At 37.8% G+C, this 21,735-nt stretch overlaps 1 protein-coding gene across 4 annotated transcripts in view; it reads right to left on the bottom strand.

The window, feature by feature from the left end:
* NELL1 (neural EGFL like 1) overlaps positions 1–21,735 on the bottom strand; it is a 379,279-nt gene that overhangs the window by 243,482 nt on the left and 114,062 nt on the right. For all 4 annotated transcript variants that reach the window (XM_081164500.1, XM_081164499.1, XM_081164502.1 and 1 more), the window contains exons 6-11: positions 15,467–15,539; positions 14,673–14,755; positions 9,705–9,839; positions 8,687–8,789; positions 3,957–4,030; positions 854–953 (exon numbers count right to left, since the gene is read on the bottom strand). In XM_081164500.1, the coding sequence (XP_081020626.1) occupies positions 854–953; positions 3,957–4,030; positions 8,687–8,789; positions 9,705–9,839; positions 14,673–14,755; positions 15,467–15,539 (568 nt within the window). The remainder of the gene's footprint in view (positions 1–853; positions 954–3,956; positions 4,031–8,686; positions 8,790–9,704; positions 9,840–14,672; positions 14,756–15,466; positions 15,540–21,735) is intronic.

Below are 21,735 nucleotides of genomic sequence, written 5' to 3'. Positions count from 1 at the left end.
AAAAAAATCAACGATTTTGATTTGACACCTAATGGAAAAAATACACAATCACATCTGTGACTCCAAGTTACATAATCATAATCTATGATAGCACAGTAAATTTCACCAAGGATGGGGGGGAATAACAAAAGCACGATTAAGCTGCAGTCAAGAAATTGCTCCACCGTTATATAGTCTTTGATGACTACACTATAAACAACAACAAAAATGTTAACTGCAACAATAATTACATATGAATTCATCATGACTGTGGGTGGTCAGGGAAATAAGCAGCTTTCAAGGAGAAAGATAATTTTTGGCAGCTGTGCTGTTTGAGGCTTAATGACATGGGAAGGGAGTAGGAGCAGGAAAATTCAGGAAGAAACCCACAAGGCCACAATACAGCACCTGTGGATTTAGCTTTGCACTGGTGGCATTGTTTGGGTTGTAACTCTAACTTTAATGTGAACATTAAATATAAACTTTTTTAAAAAAATAAAAATGTTACCATCAGAACTCAGTATTGCTCAAATACTGTTTTTGTTTTTTTTAATAATGGGGAGAAGGGATGTTATTTAAATGGGTTTATATAATGGTATCAATGTGTAGGAAGTTATACATGCTTCGCAAACTGTATCTATACAAATTGGAAAAAAAGTATATTAACTTCCCTGATTTCAAAACGCTCTACAATATCCCCAAGGAGCTTTGATGTCTGACTAATATTAAAGGTCTTTTATGAACTCCAGTTAATACATAAAAGGCAACCAAGACAACACCACAAGCCTTACAGTAGGCTTTTCAGATCCAAATCAAACATTCTTTTAAGGAAGACACAATAACTATTAACAATACCTGCCAACATCCTACTTACCTTTGCAAACACTGCAGCACTGATTCTCTGGGAGGATGTAATCTTTTTCCGAGCAGTTCAATGGAGGACAGGTCTCCGTTACTTTTACTAAAATTCCATTCTGGAAATAACAATGTTTTAAAGAGTTACACTGATGAAAAATCCACAGTTGCTTCTACTTTCTGTAATCTGTAATCAGAGACTGACATAAACAAAGGCTGCATACATACGAGACATTTAAAGCACAATCTTCTTCAAAAGAATCCTGGGAACTGTAGCTTGTTAACAGTGCTGGGAACTGCAAGTCTACGGGGGTAAACTACAGTTTCCAGGATTGGACGGGTTGCACAGTAAGGTCTGTATACAGCCAGACTATGACAAAGAAAAGTAAGAATGGTACTGGTCTGATCAGCAAGGACCTTGTTGTACTCAACAACGCCCAACATGCCCAGACTATCTGTTCTCTTTGCAGAATGTTGTTGCCTTAGTATCAAACTAGTGTGGAAGTTTTGATGAGTGAAAGATTAAGCATACCAATTTGAGAGAGAACTGTTTTCCCTCTAAAGTTCAGTAATACCTGGTTGTCATGAGATGTTCACAAAAGAAAAGGATGGGAAACGCATTGACAGCAGACACCCATGATACTTCCATGCAAAATGGGCAAGGAAACAAAAAGGAAGGCAGCTCTGAAAACTAGCTCTATGATTTCCACAGCTTGGAAGCAATTAAAAAGCTATTCATGCCTTCACTAGTCAAAAGCAGAAAACATGTAATAATGATGGGTTGCCCACAATATTGCCTACTATGGTACAATTGATACTTTGTTCTACAGCAACTGAAATGAAAACCTGACTTACCAAGTTACTTCAAAAACGCATTGCTACTCTAGGTTCGCAGGCTGAGAATCAGTTAAGCACAAGGAACCATTGTTATCCTTAACTCATCCTCACTTACAGCAAATACATATGAGTCTTTTGCATATGATAGATAGATATGCCAAGGGCAATACCAACACAACAAATAAAATGGCAGCTGCTGTGCCAGTATTGAAGCAATGGCAGGGTTAGATACTTCATATACTATGTGATAAAATCACAATTAGCACTAAAGTGACGATCAGATACTCTTATCACCAGAACACAGTAGCTCATATCTGGTTTTCTGCTAAGCCTAGAGGCTTTTTGGAGTTTCTTATAATTCCTTTCTGCACATTTGCCCTGATTTGCGCCAGGGACTCAGCTGCCCTCCATGCCTAGTCAGCAGCCGAGAGACAGATCTCAAGTGTTTCCTGAACCTCACAGTAACCCAGGGGAAAAGCTAACAAATAGCAGCCAGGCAAACAAAGCAGAGACCCTCTGGGTGCCATGGAGGATCCAGATATTGTTTTGAGAAGTAACAGAGAGGAGAATCTGATGCAGATGAAAACTCTTCTAGATGTCTGATTTAGTAGCCCTTTCAGGCTATTGTTGCTGTTCACTGTTATCATGAAGGTATGGGCTGTAGGAACAAGCATGCTAGGTTCCAAGCATGCTAGGTTCCCCTGCCCTGTGGTCATTCTCATGGCCCTCCATGAATTGCTTTGTGAGTGAAGGAATGACCACTGGGTGTGGAGCACACTTCCACCCGCAGACAAGCCACTGCTGTCTGTACATCATGCCCTCTATCTAACCTTTGCTCTCTTGGTAGTCTGCCGTGCCCTGTCTGTGACCTTTGTCTCTTTCGATTAAACATTGTACAGGGGGAAAGTGACGCGATGGAAACAGGTGCCAAAATAACTTTGTACCACCCCCCGATCTCGCGATTGGAAGATGTGTAAAGGGCACCATCCAAAATGTATCTGACTGGTTTTGCATATTGTGCTAATAAAAAGAGCCTCGGCAGAGCTAGCTAGGAGCTTGCTTATGCACAGCTCACCTGATGACCAACACCTGTCTCGTGTCCTTCACTTCAGTGAGAAGCAGGGATCCTCCTGTATATCTGAAAATTCTCCACATATTTAGATACTTGATTTTCACATTTCACACAGCAACCCTCCAAGGAGAGCTAGTGCACTTAACTACTGAACCACCAGCGTCAAAACATTGAAGAGGACAGTGTCAAAACAGTAATATATTTCAGTTATTTAAAAAAAATCATGATAAAAGTTAGTTTAAGGTGAACTGAAAAAGTAAAATGTAGTATGAAATAGCTTTAATTAACCACATGGGGCTGGTTCCCATGGTCTGAAATATCATCCACTGCTGTCAAGAAAACCCTCTTGAGCTCATTTCAGGATTGGGCTCAGAAAACCAAGCTATTTTCCCCAAAGACAGAGAAAATCACTTGGTTTTTCTGGGCCTCATTTCTGAGCACAACAGGACTTCTGAGTATCCCCTTCCCTAAATGCCCCACAGCATTTAAAAGTATTAAACGCTTTATAGCCCAAGCTAGAGAAGATTACTTTTGTTTCAGATACAGACTAGCGCTATTGGCTAGGCAAATTTACATTTCTCATTCTTTCTGTAAGTTCAATAAGATATTCCCCACTTTATGAATGGCCATGTTCTATTATGTCCCTCTTTGAACATCATGTCAAGGAGCAGAACCTGCTCAGTATTGACAATCACCTTCTTTACTGCTCATCCAGGTGAGATCTGTCAAGCCCCAAAACTCAATGCTTTTAAATGCTTGGTGAAGAACTTAGATAAAGGCTTTAAGCTGACTTAAAAATGATAATTTGTTGCTCCCCCACTTTGCAGTGCATTTTCCTGTCACTTTCCCACCTGAAAAAGTCTTCTTTTTTGTGGATCTGTTGTGCTATCGCAACAGAGCACTTTAATCCTACTCTAGTTGTGCAAAGCTAAATTTCTGGTATGTGCTTGAATCCCTTTCACAATAGTGACAGCCTGCAAGCTCTGAAAGTAAAAATGTATTAGAATTTATGACTTATTCTCAAAATGTTTTTTCTGTCAAAAGGATTTGATGCAGAGAAAGTAATATTGTACACACTTTGCTGTACCATCCAGGGCATGCAATAAAGGAGATACCACACATGTTTAAAAGTGAAAGAGTGAACAATTCCAATGTAAGTCCTACAGCAGTCGTAATGCTTGAGACTGCAGTCTTAGAAGGTTAAAAAACTTACACGACATTCTTTGCAGTTCTTGGTTAAAATCCTCTGACCTTCTGCCAACACTTTTCCTCCATAGATGCATTTGGCTAGAATTTTCAAAATAAATAAAAACATCAGTATTTAGCAGTAATGCAGATAAATTATACAGTTTGGTACAAACAATATTGCTTTAAGTCAATCTAGATGCACTGTGGTAAATATGATGTACTCATTTTGCTTTCAGGAGCAGCCAGTGTTAATTGCTCACATTTATTTTGACTATAATAGTAAATTCATTACAAAAACTATTATCTTGAACCATTTCACAACTCACTCTGACAAACTAGGCTACTTAATGACCTGAAGTAATAGGAGAAGCAGAACAGATATTGAACTTGATTCATTAACAGAATTAGTCATGGCAGTGACATTTTGTGGAGCAGGCACAGTATATTTGTATTAAGATATGCCTGTATGGGCAAAGTATTGACAACCTGGATGGACTTACTGGATCACAATGTATAAATTCTGATTTATCTACACCATATCAAGACAGGTGAAAACAGAACTGTGCCCCTGTGTAACTGGAGCAGTGTCTCAAGTGAGCCACAGGTATTCATTAACTATCATAATTGATTAGATCACTGCTGGAAATACAGGGCTAACAAACACATAGAAAAAGGAAGACACCATAGAAAGATTCACACTGATGACTATCTGTAACATTAAAATTAGCTTATGGGGCATATGGATCTAACTTTTCTTTGCTGATTGTCTTTTAGAAACTTTTACAAATGAACTAAAACTCAAATATTGTATTTCTTAAAAGGTAACGGTAAAGGACCCCTGACAGTTAAGTCCAGTCATGAACGATTCTGGGGTTGCGGCGCTCATCTCACTTTACTGGCTGAGAGAGCCGACGTTTGTCCACAGACAATTTTTCCGGGTCATGTGGCCAGCATGACTAAGCCGCTTCTGGCGAAACCAGAGCAGTGCACGGAAATGCCGTTTACCTTCCTGCCGGAGCAGTACCTATTTATCTACTTGCACTAGATGTGCTTTCGAACTGCTAGGTTGGCAGGAGCTGGGACCGAGCAATGGGAGCTCACCCGTCGCGGGGATTTGAACTGCCGACCTTCCGATCGGCAAGCCCTAGGCTCAGTGGTTTAGACCACAACGCCACCCACATCCCATTGTATTTCTTACATACTTTTAATTTCAGAAAGGAATGCATATATACAACAGACTTTATAATTGTCTGTTATGCTATCCTTTCCCAAACAGAGGCCCCTTGAGCCATGCCAGATATATCTCCATGAATGAGGAAATATAATTCCTTTAAGGATAGGTAAATTTTAAAAAAATTCTTAGTTCAGGGAGAAAAACCTGGAACAACTCAAAAGGCCTCTGTTTGCACAATATGGGTTGGAAATATGCTGTAAAAAAAGTCAGTCATGCCAGATATAGCTCCATGATACCTGACTTCTGAGGAACTACAGATCTGTATTTTGGTATAGTAGTACTGGTGCCAGAGACAAAAATATATATAGTGTGACCAAAGTACAGATCTCTACTCAAGACGACAGGCACTCAATTCTTAAACGGACCCTCAGTATCCTTGAGATTATGGGTACTTTCAAGCAAGGATCATTTCTGGCAATGGATTGAATATTAGCTCCAAAATCTTTGTTTGGTTAGAAAATAAATTGGCTTAGACACTGTTACTTCACGGGGTACATATGTAATTATTAAAGCTAGAAAAACTAAATTCCCCCAGGTTGTGTCATTAATACAGATAAATGAAAGCTTTAAATATGTTGTTGTTGTTGTTGTTGTTGTTGTTGTTGTTGTTGTTGTTGTTGTTGTTGTTGTTGTTGTTACAATTATGTAATTTATTATCTGCCCTCCACCCTAGGGTCCCAGGGCAGGGTACATTAAAACACATTACAACACAATATTAAAAGCAGTTTAAAATAACTTACAATTTATACCCAAATGTTGCTTCCTAATTGCACAATGTATTAGAAACTCTAGTTATGACTTCCTGACACATTTGCATTACTGTAGCCATAATAAAAAAGAATGTCCTCTTTAACTCCAGTAAAAGAGGAATATTAAATAACATTGCTCTTTAAATCAGTTCCCCTTCAAGAACCTCAAACAGTGCAGAATGGGACAAAACCTTACTTTTCAACCTTTCAAATTATATATATAATTTTCCTTGGTAACAGTCATGCAACTAGGTCTGAGGTAAAAAATGAGAAATAGGAAAGGTGGTAATAGGCCCAGGGCAAGCAGAGGAACTAGAAATATTACACCATACTGAAATTTTATCCTCAGCAGTTGCACTTTACTTCTACAAATTCTCCCCATATACTGTCCATCAACTTCTAAATGTTACACCACAGTGTATGCTAGCAAGAAAGGGTGGGTGTGTAAATCCTATAAAATATCTTCTTTGAAATCCATCTATACCACCACATTTTGACAATCAAAGTTTCACTTATGTGATTTCATCACTATTCTAATGATTGTTGAATGTTACTTTTTTGATGTAGGTTGCCTATTTTAAAGGTATGTTTTATTATCATATTTTTGTATTGCATTAGATTGTTATAAGATGTACATTTTTTTGTTTCTTCAGCTTGTAAACCACTTTGAGTATTGTAAGATAGAAAGACGGCATACAAATTAAAAATGAAGATGACGATGATCTTTGAAGAATACAGCATGTCAAGAGTATATAATGATGACCTGCCTCCCAGCTAGACATAGCATGCAGCCCAAAAGGTTTAACAAGCTACACTTTTCAGATTGTTCAACTGGCAGGTAAATAGGGCAGCATTGATAATGGAATAAAGTACCAAAGATTTAACATTCCTAGCTGGGGTGCAGCCATATCAAAGTGACAAAACTATATCATGCACGACGAGGAAATTCTCTGGACTAACATCAACAAGCAGAAGTCTGCAATACCTTTAATGTATTGCTCCCATTATATATGATTCTGTATTTAGGCCATAGATGCCATAGAATTAGTTTCAGAAGACCTGTCAACACGGGTATGATGCGATTCAATAGCAGATAGTGTGGTTAGGCAGTGGTGCTCACCTGATCTCCCATTATCTGTTGCTGCTGCTTACCAGGAATGAGGGAGGAACACTCAACAGATTGGCTCTGATGGTACATTTGCATGGCACCAGGCTCTTCACTGTCACACCCTCTATCAAGCAGCAGCAAATCAGCAGGAGGCTAAGCGAGCACCAACAACCAACAGTACTCTACTGATGTGATTAAGTCATACCCTTCTATATTAATATATAGAAGTTATAGTTGTGTCTCTTAGCCTATCATTTTTTAAAACAATTGGTTTTATTGAGACTCCCTATTTTCTGTTTGGAACTTTGCATTTTGTCTTACTCATCTGTTGACTGTAATAAACACCTGACTAACTTTTGTGTGGTAAATGTGGCATTTTTGCAGCTACGGCTTGTAAATCATCATCTTATAAAATATAAAACCTAGATTTTGTCTTTCTGATGGGCACAGGGCTGGTGGAGGTATTTTTCAGCTTCAAATGTGACAGCCTATATAACAAGGCTGGATGTAGACTAAAAGGGAAGAAAAATCTGAATAATAGTCAGACTTTGCCAGAAAGTCAGTTTTGATCTCAAAAAGCATGTTCTGTACTGGAGGGATTAACTAAAGATAACTGAGAAAAAATAATCCTCCTGCATTTTTCAGGTAAGAAATGCTAGTTGCTTTAACTCATTTTTTTTTTTAAAAAATGGCTAATTATCTGCTCAATAAGCCCTAAGGAAAGATAATTATAGTTGATCATACTGTCAATGACTGTATGGACAAAGGGCAGAGAAATCAATCCACACAGTATCATCAGTACAGACAGCTTCAGTGTCTGGAACAACATGGCCCCCAAAAACTGTCCCAAGTATATCATTCTGTCAAGATTTGCAATCAATTTTAATCAATGTTTACATCTATTTCTTCTAACAGATTTCCAAGTACACCAACAAGTTGAGATGGGTGTCAACCAAAAAAACACAAAAGAGTAGGTTTGTTCATTCATTCATATTTTAATTAGAGGACATGAAACAAAAGAAAAGATTATTGTGACTATGTGGTTAAATTCAGTTCTAATGCTAAACCATGGTCTCCTTCTGGGCCCACGTGTTCCCTCTCCCCTTGCCTCCTGAACAGAAAGAGTTCAGAAGCCTTTGCCCCCCTTTCAACATGGATTATCACTTCATCTGAGCCAGGAATCATAGTTTGATGCTAACCATGGTTAGTTTCAACAAACCAGCTCCACAACCCATGATCTGACGTTGGCTTATTTTGAAACTTACTATTAAACATGTTAAACCGCAATCCCTGATTCAAATGAAATGACGAGTGGAAGAACCTGGGAGATGGCCAGGCTTATTCACATTGCACAAAGCCATAGTTTACCATCCCTTTCAAACATGACCCTTATGTGGTCTGAATCATGTGTAAAAGTAAAATTTTACTAATTGTGAATTTTAAGTCCATTACATGGTATGAGCATATTTTTTAACTCCAGGATATCTCTCTCCCAGAAAATGCAAGGCAGAGTCAAATTTCAAATTACTTCCCAGGGAGTAGGGGCTTTCCAAATTGAAGTGACATCACTCCACAACTTTACTACATAACTAACAACAACAACAACAAAGAGCATGTAAAATCAGTAAGACTGAGAAAAAGAAGAGCACAATACCTATACTTACACTTGCACAATTTGCAGCACTGGCCTGTTAAATGGACTGGAAGGCGATCTGGCGAACAGTTCAATGGTGGGCAGGCCATTCGCCGGCACTCCACTACTCCACTCTGTAAAATAATAGAAAAATAGGATTAAAACACCTGTATAAAGCAGGGTTAGCCAACATGGTGCTCTCTCTACAACTCCCATCATCTTTGGCCATTGACCACGCTGGCTAGAGCTGATGGGAGCTAGAAGTTCGAAAAGCTACAGGGTACCACATTGGGGCTATCTTTGGTATAAAGTAATGTATATTTTAGGGGGCGGGGAACATTCTAAACGTGTGGAAAAAATAATTAGCTTAGATATGAATATTTGGATAAGATATACTGCAGCTACAATTTCACCATTCTGAAGCAACCATAATCATATCCAGCTGCTACCTATGTGAACATCTATTAAATTTCAGATATAAATTATTTCCCTTATTCCACCAATCACTGTGGGTTAGACAATAGAAGCCATCTACCCATTTTTACAAATACAAAATAACACCTTCACAGTCTCTGTCAATCATCTTCATTTTAACAAACAGTTTTCTATTTTCTTGGGCAAACAAAACCTCTCTTCTGATAGTTATCAAATAATTTCAACAGTACAAGATTTACATACTAATCAACTTTTGTTCCTCTGATGTTGAAAATAATAAATACCACGATCACAATATACATGTCGTTGTCATGCAAAATGCAACTCGTGCATACAATTAAGATAATGTCTCCTTTCCCACAAACTTCAGTAATACAATTCTAAATTGTACACAGGAAACACCAAAATGTTCAGTAAAAAACATAGCCATCTAAATACAGGAAAGAAACTGCTTTTAGGCAGGTATCATTTTTGATTGCCTCCCCATACTCTGTACATAATGCTATGCATAATGCCAATAACTAACCCTCCAAGTTGACATTATGTACTCAACAAACTTATACTGAATTGTAATGAGCCATCTTACCCCCATATATAAGTTAGAAGTTTCTTACTTTGCAAGTACAATTCCTGCAGTGATCATCTTCAACCCATGAGTCTTTGTCTCGATAGATCACTCCATTTACTTGACAAGTCTTCTCACAGTGACAGTTTTCCAACTGACTAAGCCTCATTTCTGCATAATTTAGCTATAAATGAAAGTTACTTGATTTAATTCCTAGAATTCATGCACATAGGTTCATACAAAGGAAAATAAAAGCACAGCTTAGGGATCTTCAGAGGAATTAGATTTTATCATACTGACAAAATCACATGAAAACAGCATGACTTTAAGCTGGTATAAATCAGCCCAGATCCATAGAAGGCAATCACATATGCTTTGCTAGTGTATTTATTTCAGTCCAAATTAAAGAAACCTATGTATATGGGATGATGATCTCAGGGCAATTGTCTAATCTGTTAACTGGCAATCAAAGTAACACCATGTCTGCAGCACATAATTATTAACTTTTTAAATAATAACTACTATGTCTATAAATAACAACTTATCCATTTAGAACTTTAGTGTCCAATTCTTGGCTCTCTATTCTGGAAAATGTTAAGAACTGGAAAATGTTCAAAATGATCTGTATTCCAAATCCACTAGTCAAACCCAAAACATGAAGCTCATAGATGTAGCTCTTTCCCTGGTTCCCATCTGGCTTCCTGGAATTTATCAATATGCAGGATATGCAGCAGAATAAGGTTTGAATAGAATGCCATGGAGAGATGGACTGGGGAAGTCCCAAGGGAAGTGACTTGTAATGGATAATACATGATATATAAAATTATGCATGTCATGGAGTAAATGGATAGCAAAAAGTTTTTCGCCCTCTCTTATACTGCTGGAACTCCAGGGCATACAATGCAGCTGAGTGTTCGAAGATTTAGCACAGACAAAATGAAGCACCTTTTCATACAGCATATAGTGACTAAAGAATTCGCTCCATCAAGCTGCAGTAATGGTAACTGACTCAGATGGCATTAAAAGAAGATTAGACAAATTCATGGAGAATAAGGTTTTCAATGGCTACTAGGGATGATGGCTATGTTCCACTGCCAGAGGCAGTATGCTGCTGAATACCAGTTGCTGAGAATTGCAAACAGTGTTCTCAGGTCCTGTTTGTGGGTTTTGCATAGGTATTTGAGAACGGCAAATTGGACTAGATGGGACTCTGGCCTGATCCATTGCTTTTCTAATGTTAAAACACTTCCCCACCCCTTCCTGTCTGAAGCATATTATTCAGGCAAACTCTGCATTCATTCACAACATACCACACATCCAACAGTAAATACATATACTCCTGATAGGAGCCATAATTCAGACCAGACGCAGGGCCTTTCCACTTCCAGCGTATGTTTTGAACATTTACAGCACATAAAGGGACATAATGGGTATTACATAGAAAGGGTATTTTGTGCAAGAAGATTGCACACTGCATAAGCAGCTTGGCCTCTGGATAAATATAGGAAGAGCACACTGCTAACACCTGTGCTCTCAGAACCATTACAAGTATTCTAGAAATACTTCCATAATTCCAGAAATAAATGAAACAACACCTACCCCTATAAAAGCAAACACAAGGATAAAGTCCAGCACACTTTTGCTTTCAATTAGAAGGTTTGTCCGGGATGTTGGTGGGAGAAAATTTTGGTGGATTTTGGATATGTTGCTTAGCTAACTTTTAACAATGTTTTGAAATAATAAATATTTGTGTTCGAATTATGTATAAGTTATATTTTATCTATACTGGAGGCTCATGGTTGCTGGGCTGTCACTGGCTATAACCCAATGGTGCATGTAGGACACTGTGGGGTCTTTGCGTGTAGCAGATTATGCTTTCTGTCATGTAGGATAGAATGGTTTTGTACGTGAATAAATTGAATTAATTGTCAAAAGGAGAGGTGGTAGTCATTAGGACAAGATAATTCATGGAGGAAAAGACTTATCATGTATTTGATCTCATGTTTGGAAACCAATTGCATTTGAAACTGAACAGCAGGTACTTCTGTTGCAGATGCAGAATTCATACATGGGACAACAGGCTTGGCCAACTCTTCAGTCTCTGTCTTCCTACTTGCCATGGTGGCAAGAGGAGGTGCAGTGCAAATTCCATAGTAATCAATCATAGTAGTCTTCCTTATTGAAATAATTTGATCCTAAACACTCCAGGAAGAAAGAAGCAATCTTTAGGCCTTTAATCAGATTGAGTACTCAATTGCTGAAAGACCAAATCTATGTCAATCTAAGTAATCTGAGGCTATTTGTACTTATGGGTACAGAAAGAGGGGCTTCTTCACCTTTTTTATATTCTTAAAAAGAAAAAAGGTCTACTTAAAGGGGGTAAAAGGGGCATTTAAGGGTGAAAGCAAGCAGGCAAACCACATAATTTCATCATTAAATACATAATCTAGTAGCAATGTACAAGAGTGATTTGTTTTGTGCCAGGACTTCAGCGTCACATCTCAGCCTTGAAAAATAACCAGCAAATATCAAAAAATGAGACACTGAGCATGAGACACTCATCATAAAGTCACAACAACCTGATCACACAGGTGTGCAATTAGGGACAAAGGCTTCAAGCTTAGACATGACAACTGATATGTGTCATTTTAGAACTGAACCACTAAGTTTCTATTTAGCAATAAATAAAATCAGCAATTTTGCATTCTGCTTGCATTTCTCTGACAATTAAACAAACAAGTGTGACATGTTCTCACTGGTCTATGAATGCAACAAAATACTAAATTTATGTACTGCAAAAGGCAATGAAACAGCAGTTCCTGGGAATATGGAATAAGAAGGTAAAGAGCATTCCACTTGTAGGGGTGCTTGTAACCTTCAGAATGTTAATTATGTATTATCTAGAATAAAAAAATATCAGCAAGAAAAATATAATTAACTGCAGCAAGGACAAGTCACTCAATGCACTATGTAATTGGCACCTACTAAGACCACCAGCATGTCTCAGAATAATTATCTCACTTTCCAGAAGTAAAATGAACTGAAATTTAATATTTTTCTTTCTCCAAGTGATCAAGTCCAAAGCATGCTGATTAAGACAGTAGAATTAAAACATGAAGATGGAAGATCAGAAAGGAAAGCATAAAGAGTATGGGGACATTAAATAGGGGTATACTCGGGGGGGGGGCAGGAATTACTGTAGAATGTACTGCCTTGTGCAGTTTTCATACAAACCAAAACCAAAAATAAATAATGCAATGGCACTTTTAAGTTCCATTAATTTAAAAAGGTCAAAAGTGCATGCTTACTCAGAAGTAAGTTTCATTTTGTTCAACAGGACTTACTCCCAGGAAAGGCATTATAGGACTGTAGCCTATAAGCACTGGTCCACTGAAATCAGCAGGGCTTAAGAGGGCTTATCTTTGGCTGATTTATGTGCCAGATTTCAAACCATCAGCTTTGCAAAGATTTGAAACAGACAGTGGCCATGATTGCATGTCCTGCTAACCAGTGGTGAGCAGGAAGAAGCCATAGCAAGCCTTGGGTACACAACTGGGAGGACTTCAGAGGCTTTTAGTTTGACTTTCACTTAAAATAGGCTTGTCATGTCATCTAGACCAGGGATCATACTTTATGCCTGGTTAGTTTAAACAACCTAGATTTGTGGCACATGGTTTAAAGTTGATTTGGTTTTGACCCTGGCCACAGTTATGAACCATGATCTCTGATCCATATGACACAACAAGCGGGCTTTAATACAGTGGTTCTCAAACCATGTGGTGCACCAGGAGAGGATGGCAAGTGTGGCAGGAAGATTCAAGAACAATCAAATATAAACATTTAAATATTTCAGTGTAGTTTAGTGTAGTGTGTGTATATATGTGCAGAATATGGATAGATATCTTTTCTAAATGAAAGCAAGAGCATCAAGTGCGATTGAGGACAATCCTAGCTGTGATCCAGAATTGCTGTTTGAACAGAGTACAGTGGTACCTCAGGTTAAGAACTTAATTCGTTCTGGTGGTCCGTTCTTAACCTGAAACTGTTCTTAACCTGAGGTACCACTTTAGCTAATGGGGCCTCCCGCTGCCACCGCGCCGCTGCTGCGTGATTTCTGTTCTCACCCTGAAGCAAAGTTCTTAACCTGAGATACTATTTCTGGGTTACCAGAGTCTGCAACCTGAAGCGTCTGTAACCCGAGGTACCACTGTATGGGAGAAGACTCGTTTATAATTTTTATTTTGGAAGTGTAGCCCAAATAAAACTGCTTTAAGAGAAAGCGGGGGGGGGGGGAGGAATGCTGAAGGCATCCTAGCCTTGTGGGAAGATAACGGGAGAGCACTTACATTTGAGGTTTGTTCCTGCTCATGATGTAAAAACAGAGCCAGTATGTATACACAATGTTTTGTTTTATAATTGGCATTTTAATGCTATGAAAGTGTGTTATTATAAACAAGATAAGCACATGGAACAAGAACAAGTGAAGGCAGCTCAGAAACAAAATAGGATTTAGACAGCATCTGATGAGCAGCCACTGCTGCCTGACTACTGGTAAAACTCCAATCCCAATGACCTCCATTTCTCATCATCATGCTATCCCATGCCAAAAAAAACCCCCAATATTATGTAAGGGTTAGATATAGAACAGGTTATTAACAATAACTGGAAGGTTACAGATTTTTATGTGTTTTATTTCTATGAAGGGAAACGAATGACATAGGAAACAACCATGTTTGACAACTATGCATCAGGTTAGATAAATACTTGTGCCTATCTTGTTTTTTTATTCCATTAGGCAACCCTCAGCATCAGCATTCAACCACAATTCAAACAAAAAGGAAAAATGCATTCTGTGTGGATCAGTAACTTATTCTTCCATTTATAGCATGAAATAAGTCCTTGACATAATGATACATAAACTGGGGGGGGGGGGTGAGAAATGTGTACATGGTTGCCCAAATATTGGAAGCAAATGACAACTTGGATGTAAAACTGGGAACAAAGGTTAGGTACCTACTTTTGCTGTCATTTTAGCCAGAAGTTCTTGCAAATCCATAATTCCTTGAACCAGGCTTAAGAAGTCACTGCAGGTTGGACAGGCTCAATAAAGGAAGGAAGGAAAACAGCAGATAAAAACCATATTATACAAAAAAAACTACCATATGCTTAACTCACTAGCTATTGATTCTAGCATTTGTAATACAAATATTACAAAGATTATAAGAAAATGAAAACATATGGACATTTTAATAGAAAATAAAATTAATAATTTAAATTGGGTTGTCTCGCACATATATGACATATTATTGGAAATATTGGAAGTAACAGAAAAGCATGGGCAGAAGTGTGGTATCCCACAGTCTGCAATTCAGTGCAGTTTTCTCTGGCTTATAAGCAATGAAGCCATCAGAATGCTGAACAGACAAATCTGAACTGATCTGGTGTGATGATAGTAATGTGTAGCCTAGTTCAATGCAAACTGGAAAATGGGGGTCCAGAATTTGTTGGCTTTCCCAATGAAACTGTCATCTAGGTCACTTATAAGATCAGTTTAAATGAACAGAAAATAAATATGTGCAGTCAAACATATGAAGGAGTAAAACATGTATATCTATAACTCCCCAGCCTGCTTTTACTGAGAAAAGTTGGCAAAACATAGTCTTAGTTGTTCAACTACAAAAGTGGTACTTCTCAGGAAGAATGCAACATTGTTGTGCAACAAATTGAATAGGCACGACAAAACACTCATTTTTGTTTAAAGTATTTTTGTAAACTTAATTTTTAATATATATACTTAAAAGTGCTACTTACTGCGATTCAGATTAGGGCATTGTGTTATATATCCATTTGGCATGAAGATGACTTTCACATCTTGAATGATACCCTTTGTAACAGAAGAGATAGCTGGTAATATAGATTATAGTCATACAATTAAAATTGTACAAAATAATTCACAATTTATGTCTTGATAAGGCATAACAAATTAATACAATCATACTCAAATTAAAATCACATGAACTTTTTAAAAAGATACCACTGAATTGGTAAATATATAATTTCTTTCTTCAATTAAAAAAACCATAGCTTTTGATTTTTAAAAAAATTATCGGGTAGGTTTTTATGATTCATGAGTAAGTGAAGTTAAGTACTCTCATAGGCCAGAAGATAACATATAACATCAGCTAACCAAATTTATGCACTTTTAAGAACCAAGTGTACTGGTCACTTTACACACTAGCTTAAATATTTCCTGTTCATTCACTATTTATCAATTTCATATTAAAAAATGAGAACAAAATACAACAATATTGTAGGTTCATACTGCTTGATCTAACAAAACTAGTTGACAAAATATTTACAGATTTTAAAAATAGAAATGTTAATATTATTGATTTGGGGAATAAAGTTTTAGAGCCCACTCTGGAACCTCATGGTAAAACATAATAAGTAACAACTGTTCTGGCAAGTAAAAAATTCTGAACACAAAGCCTGGTCAGCCATAGACCTTATGATTTTCACTTTATATGAAAAGTTTAATGAATTTATATTTCACTTAACTATTTTTACCATGCCCTTCAAATAATATTCCTATGGCATTAAGTAAAGATCCAAACTCAACACCACAGTCCAGAGTGTGGCTAAGAATGCTTAAGTCTCACTATTTTCAATGACACATAAACTAAAATCATATGGTGAATTGCAGTCAGTCACACACAAACACAGACACAAAGACGAGCAATGAAAACCCTATGAACGAAAACCTTTGAAAGGTCTATTAGAGAGCAAATGCCAATGGAACTATTCTAGTCTGAAGCCACTTTCACAAGGTGACTCATTCATAGTACAATGATTCCACAGAAAGGTTTCTCCACCCCTCTTCCATTGATTAGCCTCAGTGTGATGTGATGCCTTATTCAGATTAAATCTGCACCTTAAAATCAAATGCTGAGGTCTTCAGTCCTTGGACATGTCAACATATGTGAACTGGATAACAAAAAAGGCTAAGACACTTAGCATTCAAATAAATTTTGTTGGACATGCATGCTGTAATGATGAACTGCATCTAGGAGAGGCACATAAAGTGTACTGAAAACACCCACCCACATACCACTTTATGTGGAAAAGTGAGTTTACAGTCAAGGTTAGCCTTTGATAATCAAAATATTGGTTTCATCAGAAATTGAAGCCATTATTTCAGCTGGAGTACAACAGAAAAATGGATGCTACTGAGCAGATAGAAGACATCATATCCTGCTCAGACTAGTGAGCTCCTGCTATAAATAAAATATAGTGCTCCAAGATTTGCAGATGCAGCAACATTTAACATTTATGCACTCGTTGTCTCAGATAGCAAAAAGGTAATCAGCAAGCAGCTCTTCCTGCTTGTTATTTCAAGATCAAATATTAATTGAAAATATTAATGAAAATAACTATCCAGAACATTTATTAACCTTTTCATCTATTAGAATAATGAAGTCATATGAGTAATGATAGGAGACATTGTCAGTTGGTAGGGATAACCTCCAAAGCAATCTTTAATAGGATTTTGAAAATGAATGCTAGTGAACAATGTATTAAAACTACAGACACATGGATGTCTAAGGGCAATGTTTAAATACATATAAATAAAACCCAAACCCTTGCACTAATACAGCATGGATATCTGTGTATGTAGCTTATGTAAAGTCATATCTGGGTGTGCATCTCAATCTACACTGAAATGCTCATCTAGGCAGTACGTACAAGGCTTCACTGACATCGTACCCTGAGGAGTCCAAGTTAAAGCAAGCCTAATTAATAACCACTGAGCATACCAGGCGTGCATCACAACCAAACTGTTTCACCTTACTTTAGTAAGATTTATTCTGCCTTTGCTTAACATTAAGCACCTGTTGACTTGTTCCACGGGTGTACAGCCTTACTCAGTGCTATTTTTCTGGGAAAAGGTGTTGAAACCCACCGTGAAACTCCCTTGTTCTCTTATAATGGCAATGGTGCCCACCTGAGAGGTGCTGGAACAGAGTTCCAGCAAGTTCTGGCTGAAAAAAGCCCTATTTGCTACATAAATGAATACAGTGGACTCTCAGGTTGCGAACATGATCCACGGGATGCACGTTTGCAACCCGCAGCATTCTCAACCCACAGCAGTATGTCTGCACATGCGCAAAGCGCAATTTAGTGCTTCTGTGCATGTGCGACCGCCAAAACCCAGAAGTAACCCATTCCGGTATTTCCGGGTTTCAGCAGGTCCGTAACCTGACAAAACACAACCTGAAGCATCTGTAACCTGAGGTATGACTGTAAATGTTAAAATATACATATCACAAATGCTCCCCCCACCATTTGTTAAGCATTAATCTTGAATTTATTTAGCACTTTCAGCTGGGAGAGGGTGGTAGCAACACGCAGCCTAGCTAATGTCAGTTTTTTGTACACTGTTTCTAAGCCTTGAACTATATGCTTTAAAAGGTGTGCTCTTTTCATTACGCATGCCAATAGCTTATTTATACACATGTATCATTTTCATTCACTTCCAGGCTTTAGATGCCGCCATGGTAATAATAATAATAATAATAATACCATGCCCATCTGGCTGGATTTTCCCAGCCACTCTGGGCGGTTTCCAGAAAAATATCAAAATACAACAATTCATCCAATATTAAAAGCTTCCGTAAACAGGTATACAACTACCAGAATCTGTTTTCAAGATGACTAGTCAAATATAAATAAAGGGCTTTTTTGTCAGGAAAAGTCAAGCTGCAGTGTATACTCTGCCTTTGACTTCAATGGATTATGACAGCGACAGCTATAGCACTACCTCCAGTTATATCCACTGACATGACCAGCTAGCATCCTCTATTGCAACAGCTGCTGTGTCAGGGCCTTATGTCAGAGAAGGTACTGCACAGATTATAGGAATTGTGGATATTGTCTTGTATTTGCAATAATATTACGTATCATTGCAAAAATCTTTTTTAATGAAAATTCACCTCCATAAAATGAGAAGAGCATTTTCGGGGGCAAGAGTAAGGTTGACAGAAATGACATACTGCTAGAAAGAAGCACGGACATACGAGAAAAGACATGGTGAGCGTTAAGCGAGTGGGAAGTGTCAGGTCCCTTGACTTTTTGTGCTTTAGTACAGAATTACGATTTGCCATATGCCAGCCCACTTGTGGAAGCAGCTGAGTGACACACAACAATTCCCTTCTGCTACTGTGGCATCTAAGGGTCAGTAATATGGCATTCCATTGCATGACTGTTTTTGTTAACAGTTGCTGTTGCTGTTTTTGACCAAAGCAGCTAAGGGAAGCTGCCACATTAAGTGGAAAATCATGAAGAGGAGACTTTTGCCCCCTCATCTCTGCTTCCAACACCTGAAGTCAATCAATCATTACATGCCCTCCACTCTAAGGTCCCAAGGCATGTTACAGCATTAAATCTCAATACTGGAAATAGTTTAAAATAACTTGCAACTTATTTCTACTTGTTCATTATCACCAGCATTGCTAGGTGGACCCTTATAATAAAACAGTTAAAAATACAGTAAGATCCATAATTAATATATTTCATATAATCAGTGACAAAACTATTGATGCAGGCTCAGAAATATCCCAGTTTATAAATATGTACTCAGGATGGATAACTAAAAACAATACAGGTGTCTCTAGTGCTCTAATGCAAAGAGTGTGTCATACAGGTTTGGACCTAACATGCACAGTGAGTATAGCTTCAGAGAGAAAGGCAAGGCTAAAGATATGACAACTGGAACAGAATCATCAGCCTTCTTGGTTGCATTTCTCCCTTGCTTCTTTTAAGTAAGGTTCTTCAACTGTTTTTATCATGCTATATGATTTATCTTTGGGGTGCCTATTTACTCTAATTCAGTCTTTCTCAAACTTGGCTCCCCTGCTGTTGTTGGACTACAACTCCCATCATCCCTTGTTAGCATGACCAGTGGTCAGGGATGATGGGAATTGTAGTCCAACAACATCTGGGTACCTAAGTTTGAGAAACACTGCTCTAATTTCTTTGTTTTCCTACTCTGGTATGGGAGTACTGTACTACTACTCTGCAATACTCAAAAAGATATCCTATTCAAAAAAAAATCCTCCTCATCTACAAGAATCATAAGATTGTGTTGTGGAAGAGGCAAAAACAGAATGCTCATATTTCATGGAATTGTAGAGTTGGAAGGGACCCCAAGGGTCATCTAGTTGAACCCCTTGAAAAGCAGGAATCCTGCCCACAGTCATCCATGGGTGGGCTCAAACCACCAACCTTCTGGTTAACAGCCAAATACACTGACTTATTTCACCAACTTCCTTTACGCTTTCTAACTCATTTTACCATTCATCTTCCTAAAATGCTCTGCAACATGCGGAACAATCTCACCTCCCCCTAAGTTGAACCACATTAATGTTACCTTGGCATTTGCTGGACCTGTTTTGGGGATGCAGAGCTCTATCAAATATGAGGGGTAGCTGTGAGATTTTCCTTTAGTGTGTCAGATTTTTTTTCTTTTTAACAAAAAGCACTGAAAATTAAAAGGAATAAGACAGGAGGTAACCATCATATGGGGTGGGGTGTCCCCTAAGAACACAGGAGCTACATTCAGACATGAGGGGAGATGGCTTTTCCACCTGCCTTGCCCCAGCCCCAGGAGTCTTTATAAGAGACCTGCTCTCCTCCAGAGGAAGAACTGAGGGGAGAGAGACTTTTTGCAGGCAATGGCTTTTCCACCTGCCTTGCCCCACCCTCCAACCTCAGGAGCCTTTCCCAGACCATGACTTTGAGAACAGCAGAAGCAGCTGGGAAAAGAGGAGTTCAGAGATAGTTTGTAAAAATAATTTTGTAAGCTGTGTATCCTTGTTTCTCAATTCGATCCTTTCACATGGTTTTGTACGTTTTGTGGTATTTTATGCATTGTGCTTTGCTGCTATTTTATTGGTTATAGATTAGTAATACTTGATTGCAATTGATGACCGTAAACTGTTTAAATTATTATTCGCTAATGTTTAATTTTACTGTTTATTATTGGATTCTAATAGAATATTGGATATTGCTTCATTTGATATAAGCTGTTTATTTTAAAGTTATTGTGACTTTTGATATAGGATCTGATTGTTACTTTTAATGTTTTATGGTTTATTATTTTTACGGGTGTTGGAAGCCACCCAGTGTGGCTGGGACAACCCAGCCAGATAGGTGGGGTATAAATAAAAAATTGTTGTTGTTGTTAGTTTATTGGGTTAGCTTTAATGCTTATAATGCTAACACTTCTGTTCCAATATCTAGTGTTCCTTTTACACTACAGTACCTGTTGCATTATGGCACTGTGGCTTTTTGATCAATATACTGCCATGTCGCACTAAATTTTAAACAGCAGGAAAGAACTGTATGCCAGGATACTGCCCCAAATTTCATCAAGTGGAATTACAGTGCAAAACTCCCGTGATTTTCCAAGCTAAGGTGCTTGGAAAAGTTTTTCTGGAACATGGAAACAAGCACTAGATTTCCAGAATTGATTTTTACACTGTGTGAAAGACAATATAAAATGAAGATCTTATCAGGTAAGGCTACATCAGGAAAACATAGTAGGTGTGAAAGGAAAGAGAAGATTGTGTCTCCAAGTGTGTATTGATGCTACAATTTTAGAGTTTTCCCATTAAGAACAAAAGCAGAAGATGAACTGAAAACATATTAGCGAAGTATGCTGTTACACTCCTAATAGATTTGAAACAGCTATTATCAGTATAATGCTGATAATAATATTCAGTGCTTTTTAGACACAATTGCTAGCACAATTCCTCTGCAGATACAAAAGAAAAATACAATTCTTTTTTTAACATTCTTATTTCCCTGCAGATCTCTGTTTACACTGAGAAAAAGGGGTTTGTATATGCTAAAACACTGAAACAAATTGCTTTCAAAAGAAAAAGGGGGTCCTGCTGAGTATGTAAATATAAGGACAAGGGATATGTGTGCTTATAAACTATCAAAATCATAGGCTTTTGCATTGGGTAACAACAAGAATAAAGTGTAAAGCTTATAAAACTCACAAGCAAGCTTAAAAATAC

The sequence above is a fragment of the Podarcis bocagei genome (assembly GCF_964188305.1).
Source record: "Podarcis bocagei genome assembly, chromosome: 1".
Lineage (NCBI taxonomy): Eukaryota > Metazoa > Chordata > Lepidosauria > Squamata > Lacertidae > Podarcis > Podarcis bocagei.
Note: the sequence above shows the minus strand (reverse complement) of the source record. Positions and strands in the feature narration are given on the sequence as shown.